Here is a 12,867-nt window from a genome sequence, read left to right as displayed (position 1 = left end):
GAGCCTGAGCAACACCTCTCACCGTGTGCACACAGACAAACCTACACACACAAATGTATACATACACCACCAGGGGCAACTTGGAGTTGTAGAAACATAACTGCTCCCTCACCTTCACCTACATCCAGATGGATACACTGACCCGCACGCATATACAGGCACGCAAACGCAGAGCAGAGTGGCTGGGAGATGCTGAAACATAATTGTACCATTACCCTCGCCTTCACCCCTTCTCTCTGACACACACATACACTCGTGTAGACTCGCAGTGGAAAATGGTGTTGAGATGTGACTGGAGGGAAGAATAAGGAGAGGGGGGGTAAGAAAGTGAGGGAATACAGAGAAAGAGAGAAGCTGCGTGGTGCGAGTGTGAATTCAGCCTCCAGCTGGGCAGCTAAATGGACTTGGTCAGTCATTAGCATGCAAAGGTCTAGTCCGGACATTTAAGGTTATTCATTCCCCAGACTAATCCTCCCCGTGCTGAAAATGCCCAGCTACTTCATGAATAGCTCCTAATCAATGCCTTTTTTTTACTACTTGTTTTCCTGGTGGTTATTTTCCACAACACATCCTCAGCAACATTCCCAACAAATACCTGTCAGCCACAGCCTGGCTGCGTGCACCGCACGTTTTGAGCGTTTTGGTGGCTGCAGATGTTAGCGCATACTTAATAGGCTTGATCACAGGAGCCCCAACCTCGCAATGTAATTCTGCTACCCAAGGTGCATCTGTTACCCTTGTACTCACAGGAACCCCATGCTGGTGGAAGTGCTTCACAAAGTCACACAAGTCATACAGTGGCTCGGCTGCAGTCTCGATAACAGGCGGGCGGAGGTATCAAAAGACAGCCAGGCCAAGGGGAAACAGCTGGATATTGGCCGTGCACGGCCTGCCACAAGATTTAAAGGCGACAAATATAAATTGCACAGAGTTGTTTATTTTACTCAATGTACTGGGAAATATCTGCTTACATCGCCTGACTTGTACATGCAGACGTTTCCCTGATAGCAAAGTCATAGATAAGAATGTACCAGCACATCACAAGCAATACATTATATGAATAGATCGTTCTCCATTGGCAGCACCTCCGCTTCACCCACACTGTATCACCTGACCACTGTGCTGTAGGTTTCCCACACTGCATAGGGGTCATCAGATAACTGTCAAAATTGAAAAGCAAGACATCTCTGAGGATTTGCACGGCGTTATCAAAATGAAATATAAGTCATGAGCAAAGACAAGTATGAACACTGCACAAGTGTTAAAAAAGACTATATTAAAGTGAAACTCCCTGTGAAGACTTTCTTGCCTTTTCTGTTTCTTTGGAATTTTATCCATTTCAAATACACCTCCAGTCACAAAGTAAATAGATTGTGAGTTTCCGTGCCGCTTTACTTCTTTTATGCTCGGAGCAAAATGTGATGTTACTGCCTGTGTTTTTCCCGGAAGACTTTAGCTGACCCACTTTCCCTCAACCCGTGCATCCTGAGGGTGTCAATGGAATAAGAAATATTTACAGTGCAGTGTTTAGAATCAATCTGATATGATTAAGTAATAAGACTGAAACAATTAGAGGAGGATCATGTTAAGCAATGCGTAGTATGCATGCTGGGTGGTGTGGGCGTAGATCCCTGGTCTTGACAGAGATCACTAACGCCTCATATTACACAGTGATTTGTGTCACTGGATATGTAAAATTGACTTTTCTTAGAGTTAAAGTTTACTAGTGACCATACATTCAAACTAAATGTATGCACATGTTCAAAGTTCTAAGGATTATTAGACACAATTCAAACTGGTGTAAATGGATCATCAACACTGGCAGCAGTAAAAAATGCAGTTCCTCGAACGGCCACTTGAGGCTGGCTACAAAACATGTCAGTCTCCATTAGTCCCCATGTTAAAATGTCCAACTTGCCAGCAGAAATAAACATGTTCAGCTCCACCCACGCTCCACATCTTTGCCCATTCTTAGATTTAGCCAGGAGGTGGCGAAGGCAGGACTGCTAAGATGGCAATGGCTAGAGCTTCAAAGCGACTCTTCAAAAACCTGTGGATTCTGTCAATTTCTTCTCATATTTATACAGTAGTAGTGGACAGGAAAGTAATGGACGGAAACTACATTTACATTTCATCATTTCATATCACATTCACATTAAAATTTGCATGGACGACGGTTCACACATAGACTTCTTGAATAATAGGTACATGAACCTGCCTGGAGCCAGTTTTACTAAATTTAATTTAGACCTGGCCTGACTCAAGTTGGGGATTGGGTCCAAGTTACTAGGAACATGTGAAGACCTCTACTTCAAGCTCAATACAAGAGTATAATAAGCTATTACTGATTTACTCTGACACTGACTGTGGAGGAGTGGAACATTGCTTCTACCATAATAGACAGAGGAGCCTCTCAAATGGTCGATGTTTGTTGTCCTCTCTGTCAATTTTGCATTGATACTTGCTGAAGACACATTTGATCAATAGACATGTGTATTGACTGCAATACTTGTCTCGTTCTGCAGGTGATTTTGATGCTGACCAAACTATTCGACTTCAACCTCAACAGTGTGACCGAGAGTTCATTATGGAGGTAAGAATATCACACTACAAGAGCATTTAGAGAAAAACCTCAAGCAAACTGCCAATTTGACACAACAAATTGGTCAGGAGGGACTGCTGAGCTAAGTTCTATATATTTCTGAGGTTTTTAATCCTGTGGTTTGAACTGCTACCAGAACTGCTCCGAGGAATAAAGAATGCCAATACTCAACAAGCAAGGATCCTATAATGTGAATTAATGAAACATTCAAAGCTGGAGAAAAAGGAAAACCATCTCAAAACCATCTCTCAAATGACAAGCCTGAATAGCCACCAGAAATCCCTCACATGAAAGTCACTAATCAACACCAATGGAGCTGGCAGTGTTATCCAGAAAATTACCTTGACCAGCCTTGAACAGAGAGCAGCCACGCTCAGAGCGTCGACCTCGTTTCTGACTCGATACTGATGTAACTTTGGTAGATGCCATTTAGAAATGAGCAGGGCTCCATTGATGTTGTGAAAAAAGTAAGTCATAGCCAAAGAAGATCAGTAAAAGTAATCACTATGAAATGTATTCATTATTATCATTATTATTATTGATGCCCTCTTTTGGAAACTAATCTTGACTCAGAGGGAAGTACAAGGATGATTGATATGTTTTGTATGAAAGTAAAAGAAGTAAAGAAAAGAAAGGACTGATCAGCCTCATGGTTTTTAATCTCACTACATATTTGAAACTGAAACAGTTCTTACATATGTGGTGGCCCTGAGAGCTCAACCCACTGCAGCTGAAGAAAACAAATCCAAATAGACAAAACATGAGCAAATTAGGAAAGCATCTTCATCAATATGACAACACAAGTGCAGTATTTAAAAGAAGAAAAGATTACCAAAAACACAATATTATTTTTATAACTAGAGTCTGAAGTTGTTTCATGGATCTTCAAGATCACATTGTGGCCACTGTTTTCAGTTTCACAATTCAGATACACTAATATAACAATAAATAACATACTCTATGTATATAAGATGATTATGTATCTGTGTCAAGATGTTCGCACTCCCAACTTGTCAAAAATAGCAGCTTGTTCAGTGGCTCTACACTCTATGCTGTAGGTACCCCTCCAGCATCAATGCAGGGCTCAGTTGAAATGGTCACAGTTCAGGAACAAAAACTACTTGGTTGGATAGAGGAAAAGATTGTGGTTTGTGTTCAAATAAGCATGTAACGTAATGAATTTGATGTAAGAAATCAATGTTTTTGGTGGCACGTAAGACACAAACAGCAGTCTCCTAGGTCAAAGTCCTGTGTTTGTGCGACCCATGCATTCACCGCCACCACCTCTTTATGCGAACATTCTGACACTTCATACCACATCACCTGAATTTAACAGCACACCAAAAGATTATATCAGATAGAGCTTCCAGAAATTATGCTAGAGCTGCACCTGCAGAGTCATGGTTTAAAGAGTTGGGCTACTGACCAAGTAGATGTGTTTGATGACTTCTGTGTAAATGGACTGAGTGAAATTATTCACAAACTTTAAATTTTGATATTTGTATACATGTTTTATGCATGAAAACATTTCACAGTGCTACCCTGTGTTGTATAATGACAAACCTCGATCCCTTGAAATACATCCGATCATCACCTCCAGCTTTTTAACTAATATTCCCATAGCAGCTCCTCCTCTTTATTGTGCTGTCCTCAGTGCTGTTTTACTCAAGCCAGCAGAATTGGTTTTAAATTCTAGTGAAAAAATACCAGATATGTCAGGAAGAATTATGAGGCAGACACATGTAAAAAAAAAAAAAAAAAAAAAAAAAAAATCTAGACATCTAGATGATTTCCATTTGATGTAATGGTGCGGCTGTAAAAACACGGCGTCTTGGGTTTGAGTGTTTCACTTGGTATAAGTGTCGTGTAGCTTCAGTGAAATGTTTGAAATGAGCTGGTACTCATGCTGTATATATGATACCGAGTGTGGAGATTGATTTCCTTCCCGCATATAGATTTAAAGTAGAGTCAGGGGCTGTATAAAGATAAAATCATGAGTTGCAGAAGTTAGTAAGTCAACACTGAGTATCCACGTTGCCTAAATGTGACAATGTACAGTGTCCAATTCAATGTGTAGACAATTAACAGTAGGGCCAAACTAGCATTCAGTTTACTTTATAGAGTCTCAGTTCCAACAAATGTTGTATTAAATTGTTGTCTAGATAGATAAAGTAGTCCAAGAGGTATAGAATACAAGATCTGATAACAGATTAAGTTTATACTTAATGTATATACTTAATTGTTTACATTAATGTTTGATCCTGTAGGCTTCTTTGCAAGTCTGAACAATTTAATTTCCTGCTTCCATGGCTAATTTTTGAACTCAGAGACAGAAAAAGAACAGAAATGTATGTATGTATGTATGTATGTATGTATGTATGTATGTATGTTTTCACCCTGACAGACTTTGGACACAATTTACATTTTTTAGTGCTTTGAGGTCCAGATAGATTTAGGGGGCTCTATTTACAGAATATAATTAAGATGGAATATAATAAGGATGACTATGTCTGTTTGTATAGTTTATACACCTGAAAATGAGAATTGTTACGTTTTTGTTATGTATGACCCTTATATTTCTACAGTAGCCCAGGATGGACAAACCAAACACTGGCTTTAGGGCCTTTTCACAATTTTCACTGATTTCCTGACCATCATGTTTGAGGGGGTGCAATTACACCACTAGACCTATACCAAAATCCTATACGCTGGACCTTTAAAGATGTTTTTAAACTGGTCATTGGCAGCTGTAAATTGACTGAGAAAATGTACTAAAATCTACAATCTTAAGCTTAATTACGATGAAAACATAAACATGTTGCTGCTGTAAACCACTCATCAAAGCTCATATTTGAGTTTTAAAAAAGTGATCAGTGAATTTTGGGACATTTTGGGATTTAAATGATGGTAAGAAAAAATGTATTTGGACTTACTGACTGCTTACCTGCCCGGCTCAACACACACACTTATATTGGTGACTTTAGTAATATAATCTTTAGCAACACCTGGACTTATATTGCATCATCAAATTGTTTTCAAAGACAATGCCACTTAATCCTTACACTTTTGGATTTTGGAATACATTCATCAACTTTTATCAATTTGTTTCACACCAAGCGGAATGAATCTTTCCATGACCCACTCTTGTGTAATTTCATAGTCTTGCTAGATTGTCTTGAATATTGATGGCTGTAGAACTGCTCATGCTTGATGAAAGTGTGTTTTTTTAGATTCTCTCTACTTCTCGGCCTCAGAGGCTGCTTGAAGGCTTAAACTCTCACCTAGAGCTATGCTAAATGTACCGTTATATGACTGCTCTTACCTCAGAGAGGTCCAAGTGAGGCTATTGCTCTGTGTATCTGATGATGGTACCACATTACCCTTGTAATGGTGCATCCACTACTGATATTTCACTCATATTACTATAAATCTGATGCCTTGAGAAAACAGAGCTTCTAAAGTAATGGATGGATGATTAAAGGTGCATGTGGATAAGCGGACAGATTGACAGGAAGACAGATGAGTGAACATTTGATGATATACATTTTAAGAGAGCAAAGAGGATAATGACACTGCAGAACATTAGTGGGCAATTTACAGCCTGGAGAGAGGCAAAGCAACAGATAACTGCATTTAAGATTGGTCTGCCAGAAATCCAAAACTCCTCAGGGAGAGTTTGAAGCTAAAGTAGGCATCTCTGCCTGTTGTGTGGCTTTAAATAGCAGCATGAGGTAACAGCTTGAAACTTTAATACCTTGAAATCACGTGGCTGGATGTGAACACGCACACGCATGTCAACCTGTCTGTCAATGCTTAATGCCAAAAAAATGTATAAAGCAAAAGATTTCGCATTGCCAAGCTTTGATACTACTCGTTTTCACTCCCTTTACAGGCTTACAGTACAAGGTACAAGGTTCATTAATTCATTATTCTACATCACGGGGTTGTACAACAAAATGTTAACTTGTAGTCTCACAAAATAAAACTTCTATAAATGTATGAATAAATATTAAGTCCTAAAAATAAAGTGCTATGAGAGCAGAGGATGAGTTGAGGTGTCTCACAGCCATCACAACAGAGTTCTCTCAGTCTCAGTCTCAATCTCTAGTGCAGGTTACAGACATTGTGTTTTCCATTAAATGGAAAACATGTGCTTCCCCATTTTTACGTGTTTCCTGTAGGGAGGGACTCAGCGTGGTTATTAATTGGAATTTACAATAGCCAGTAGTGCTTAGTGTGTGTTAAACCCTCATTGTTATACAGCGGGTAGAGCTATGATCTAATGTCAGCATCTACCTTCCAGTGATCGCTGAAGGGTGTGGGACTGAACGCAACCTTCTAAACCAGCAGTGGCCATTTTGGTCTAGGAATACAGTAGGCTACCGAGGTGGTCCTTGCTGGGTTTGGGCTGAATCAGTTCTGTTAGCTACATGGCAGACCAAGCTAACAAGTTAGTGGTTTACTACATACATCTTTCCATTTGGAAAGTCTGCAAATCATCTCAGTAGCATGCCATTGGTCTGTAGATACAGCAAGCAGAACTTAATTAGTGGTAAGCTACATTAGCAACTCATAAGGCTAAAGCTATCTGTCCATCAGGAAGAGTTGAAGCTGAGCAGCTGGAAGACATCAGAAGGAAAACCAGCAAATATATTCTGTAAAGAATCTGATACAGTTTCACCAAAATCACTGAATAAAGTTATAAAGTTGTGCTTTTGTACAGTAATTAGTGAGGCCCAGACATAGATATGCATAGGAGCCTTCGGAATCATTCATAGACTGTATCAAACAGGAAACACTCTGCTGCAGTAGCGTCATAAAAGAAAAGATTCATATACTCTCCAAGTACAGGATGAGTCATCAACAACTCTTTATCGCTTACCAAGAAATTACAATCTCTAAAATACCATAAAAAAATATATAGCTAAAAATACTTTTTTGTCATTTTGGACATATAGGATTAGATATATATGATTAAATTAACTTAAGCATCCATTTTGACTTCATGGGGCCAGCCCAAATGCATTTTTTGGCATACATCCTCATTGTATCTGGATTGATTTTAGGAAGTCTGGACAGTGAAAAAACACATAAAAAAACAAGCGCATCCAAGCCACGTTTGGATGTGGTTTGAAATACGATTTCAATCACAGTTATACCGAGGCATCTCAGTCCGGGCACTGCTCATATCAGATTTCAAATTGTCTTTTGAGTCATATATAATGCCCCACAAAATGACGAGTGACAGAAGTGCATCAGAGCGTCTACTAGCAAAGCAGTATGGAGGACAGCCCAGAGAACAACAATCTGTGGACAGATGCTGAAATAAATCGTCTGCTAGGGAGGCAAAGTACAGGCAAAGTTGTTTTTCAAAGTTTGTTAGAAAGCTGCATAACCAGGGTAAGTAGTTACTGGCACCTACGCCATTACCACAGCAACCCTTGCAGATAGATTGGTGATGTCGGATGACACCCACATTTGTTCTAATCACCTGCAAATAATAGTGCTGACAGTCTGTCTTGTAGGTGCAATTTTAGAAATAAATCTGATTTGCTTGCAGTCTGGTCTAGCCCAGCAGATCTAAACTGATTCTGCCAAATCTGAGACCAAAACTGACTCAACAACAGAGGCTTTATTTTTGGTTTATTTAAAACATTACTGACCTTTAGCTTGTCAGGCACGCAACAAAGTGGTATGCCATTATCAAAAAAAAAATCTTAGTCGTCAACTTTTTTAACAACATGTCCATAGAGTTACATTAAAGATATAAAATGATAATATTGTGATATAGCTGGTGATATACAAGCATATCATTGCAAAACAATTTACAGGACACATGCATGATTTAGCGGTATCTAGTTTGTTCCGGATTGCAATCCCCTCGCCTCACACTCTCCTTTTTAGTGAAGCTACAACATGTTGGACTCAGTAAGGCTGGGCGATATATTGATATTTGAATCTATATCGATATATTTTCAAACGCGATATAGCACGAGACCATATCGTTTATATTGATATAGTTTATTTTGCGTTAAAATTATTTTACATTTCTTCCCTTGAGCCGTCGGTTCGCTTTTATTTCTCCTCTCCCTCTGTCCAGGTCTCCCACTGCTCATTGACGTCGTCACGTCAGAGTCTCCGATAACTCCAGAAAAAGTCGCTAGATTTGTCGCTAGTCACTTTTGGGGAAAAAACAAATCGCTTTGGTCTGAAAAGTTACTAAATACAGTGACAGTTATCAGCACTGGACCACTGATTAGTGTGTAAACAACTGAAGCAGCAGGGTTAGAGGTGGTGCACAGGTCTTTGACCTGTGTGTCAGCTGTTGCAGTGCATTGTGGGATTTGTAGTATGAGTGGCGGGAGTGTGATTTACTGGCAGGCCATTAATAATAGATGTATGAAATTATCCGGCCACGAAAAAAATATCGATATATATCGAGTATCGCCATTCAGCTAAAAAATATCGAGATATGACTTTTGGTCCATATCACCCAGCCCTAACTCAGACGATCTCAAGTGGAACCTGTGGTGTAGATATAAAATTCAAAAACAAAAACAATCAGATACACTGGACCTTTAATTAATTCAATAATTAGCATAAAAATAACAAGCATGAAAAGTCCTGCTACATTAGCTACTAACAGGTCCTGATTGCCCTGTAACCACCAAACCGCCAACCCAATTACTTTTGATACTGAAGAAAACTTTTAATTTGACGTTTGAGGCAAGACAAATTATAAGGATTTATGGATGTTTATCCTCAGTGGCGAGTCATTAGGAAAAATAAGTCCTGCTGATTACAGCATTATGTGTATGCCACATGTCTCTTCTGATTGGAGGAATTTCTGACAGCAAGAAGATGCAAGGTGTCAAAAAAACAAAGAAACACCAGCAAATACAGCAGTCATATCAGGACCGGACGTCAACCATCCATTTTTAAACACACTATTGTGTCGTGTAGCTTTAAGAGTGGAAGTTTGCCACCAAACCTGAAGGGCAGGAATATGATGGAAAGGGATTGCGGATGTGGAGGGAGAGAGGGAAGGGTATGATTTAGCCTGCTACTCAGAAGATATACTGTCTGAGCATGCAGAGGGTTTCATAAATTCATCCTGGAACACTCAGCCCGGCTGCCATTTGTCCAGCATCTAAAGCTGTTGGTGTTTTCAGTGCTCTAATGCAGTGAATGACCTCATGTTAACTATCCATAGAGGCATTCAGCTCTCATCCCCCAAACCGTGATTAATCAAAAACCCTGTGGAAAATGTAAGTGCTGTGTAGTAGCTGCCTATCAATGTATAGTAGACTCGAGAAGTTATAATTGAAACTCTATCTAATAAGCTGTTTAATAAGTGCCCATATGTATAATTCTAATCTATTTCAGAGAGTGAAAGTGGGCTTGAATCAAGGAGGTTTTAGGCTTTTGATTAAGTGTGTGTATGTCTGTGAAAGAGTGTGCTTCAAGATGTAATATGGTATAGCTCAATCATCCTCCCTAGCATATCCAGAGCCCATTTTCCTCAGTGAGCCATATCCTTGTAATGGGACTGACATTATTCTTGTGTCCTCATACAATCTTTCATGTACTACCACCCCTTGTTTAATCCAACATGCGGACGGTCTCAAGCACTGGCTCACCTACAGCACCCGCAGAGCCGACATCCTTGCAACAGATGAAATCACAGCTGTGCGGTCAGAGTTGCATTTTACACCCACACATAACCGGGGAATAGCCTCTCAAAAGTCACCAGCCAGGCTTCACACAAAATCATCGTCCTTGAGAAACTATCATTTTCCATTCAGTGTAACCCTTCATCTTCGTGAGATCTGCCGGGGTTGGGCCATTTTATTGGTTCATGTTGACAGTGAAAATAAGTCATTGGCCCCTAAATCAAGTGATTCTGCGACAGGGGCCCTGTGAGGAGTCGATCAATAGCCAGATGATGTCATTGTCCCATGGTACTGGGAGTTGATGCTTTCTGATGAATTACACTGGACTCATCCAGGAGACTTCGCCTGTCGGAGTTGTATTTGCTCACCATGGCAACCAGCCCATAATAAGTCTCAAAAGGGGTTGTAAATGAGAGAAAATTGCCAGTGTGCCATGAATATTTCTGTATTTTCATGGCTGTTTGTAAACGTCAAGCATGAAGCTCTCAGAAAACTCCCTTCACACAAGGACTTTTAGTCTGGATTTAACAGCGACACAGAAAGAAGGTGGTGAAGAAAAAAAAAAGACTTCAGTCGGCGTGATTGATTGCTTCATTTGAAGTCACACGAGGCATTCTGCGGGGTCTTTGCTGCATTTTTAAGATTTGCATGCTTGGGGCTTTTTCCTCTATCTTCATGTGAAATTAGAATAGCTCCTTGATTGAGCCTCTGGGCCTCTCAAAATAAATTAGACCTGACAGCTCAAATAAGTCGGTCAAACTTTCCCAGACTGTCTGAAATGCTAAATTTCAACCCGACACAAATTTCGCATTAGCACTTTGACCAACGTTTAAATATTTCAGTGCTCAAATAAGCTACTCTTAAGTTTAAGTTAGTTATCACTCTTTTCTATGGAAATGAAGCTCAAGAAGATGTTCCAAGATGAATGTTACATGCTAAGTATAACCCAGAAGGTAGCATGAAGTGGACCCTGAATACAGAATTACAGCCAATAGTCACAGTAGACGAAAGCTGAAAAATACTTCTGTATTTATAAGAAGAAAAGAAGTAATCTTTTCTTTCCTGCTAGGAGTTTAGGTATTTTTGGATCATTTACCAAAAGACATTCCTGTGTGTGCTGTCTTATTAGATGCTTGAGCTGACTCTTCTCAAGTAATCATTCCATAGAGCTTTGGAACTTAAATTTAGAAAAACAACTCCTACATCACATAAAACACAAAACTCTTCTCCCGCATCAAACAACACCCACATTTTCAGCTGGTTTTCTAAGCATTTAGTATATGCGGAATAATGAGTGATTGTTAACAGTAGCTGTCATGCACAGCTTCTTTTAATCACTATGAAACTCCTTCTTTAGCTTTTTAAATTAGTGTTTTGTATATGTAACCTCTCATTTCAAAAACTTTAATTTACACACAATTATCCATCATTATATCTTTAGACGAACAGCTCCAGCAACAGCAACAGCACCAAACTAATCACTTTACTGTATTCTGTGGACACGGTTAACTGTACATCCCCACTGATAAAAAACCAAGTGCATCAAGGGGCAACAGCTGAATGCATCCTTGTTTTTCCAAACTCTTTAGCAAGACTACATGTGATGTTATACAATTTCATATGATGCATGGTGGTCATGCAGCATTACTGTAAACTCATCTGAACACTTGTGATTGTTCAGTAGAAACATGACTATTCAACTAAATTTTGGTTAATCTTAACGTATTTCAGTTTTTCCTCCACATAAATGTTCCATTTGTTGTCTTCTTGGTCATCTAGTTGTGTTTAAAGCTTTCCGAGTGCAGATCCCTACGCTATGCGCTGTGGTATTTAAGTTGTTTACATTTTTGCAAACCATATCATCTCCCTGTACATAAATTATATCTGGCAGGCGGAGACTTAATTCTGAGGCTGTTTATTTCTGTAAGAACTTAACAAGTTTAAGCATTTTCGTATTCATGTTCAAGTGTCACTTGTGTGATACCGGATGATGAAAGTTTGTACTGTCACCAGTAGATCAAAGAACATCACAAGACCTGAAGGAAAAGAAATATGAAAAACGTGTACATGGGTCTATTTATATATATAAACACTTATTACACAGACTTTTTTGTCACATATTTTAGTTGGTACAAAACCAACAAGGCCTCACACTTTACTCATTAATGCTGATTCTTGGTCAGTGGCCCGCTGCTTCAAAATATGACGCTCTAGGTGTCCCTCTATCATTACTTCTGGTCCAGGAAGCAATAGAAAATATGCAATCTCTGTTTAGACTTTCAAAATAAAGCTTGCAAAGTTAACATTGTGAAACTATTGCACTTTGTTTAGATTTAGGCACAAAAACAGCTTGGTTAGGTTTAAGAAAGGAGCGTAGGTCATGTTACGTACCTGACATAACATAAGTACATTGCAAAAGTTTCATGATATAACCTAAATATATCAATTATTTTGTTTTGTAGAGTGAGGGCAGGCTGTTAAAAACAGGCAAATATTTAATATCTAGCTCTAGCTGTGGTTTCAGGATGTGCCGTTTGCTCACCACACAGTGACCATAATGAAGTGCTCCCGTGTTTTCCTGCTGGGTTCATG

General features: G+C 39.3%; 1 protein-coding gene across 1 annotated transcript in view; it reads left to right on the top strand.

The window, feature by feature from the left end:
* The window catches only part of LOC104930045 (VPS10 domain-containing receptor SorCS1), a 179,946-nt gene that overhangs the window by 87,196 nt on the left and 79,883 nt on the right, over positions 1 to 12,867 (top strand). Inside the window, exon 2 of the mRNA XM_027281067.1 lies at positions 2,526 to 2,593. Within this exon, the coding sequence (XP_027136868.1) occupies positions 2,526 to 2,593 (68 nt within the window). The remainder of the gene's footprint in view (positions 1 to 2,525; positions 2,594 to 12,867) is intronic.

The sequence above is a fragment of the Larimichthys crocea genome, chromosome I (assembly GCF_000972845.2).
Source record: "Larimichthys crocea isolate SSNF chromosome I, L_crocea_2.0, whole genome shotgun sequence".
Classification (NCBI taxonomy): domain Eukaryota; kingdom Metazoa; phylum Chordata; class Actinopteri; family Sciaenidae; genus Larimichthys; species Larimichthys crocea.
The sequence above is the reverse complement of the archived record's forward strand: the minus strand, read 5'-3'. Positions and strand labels throughout refer to the sequence as shown.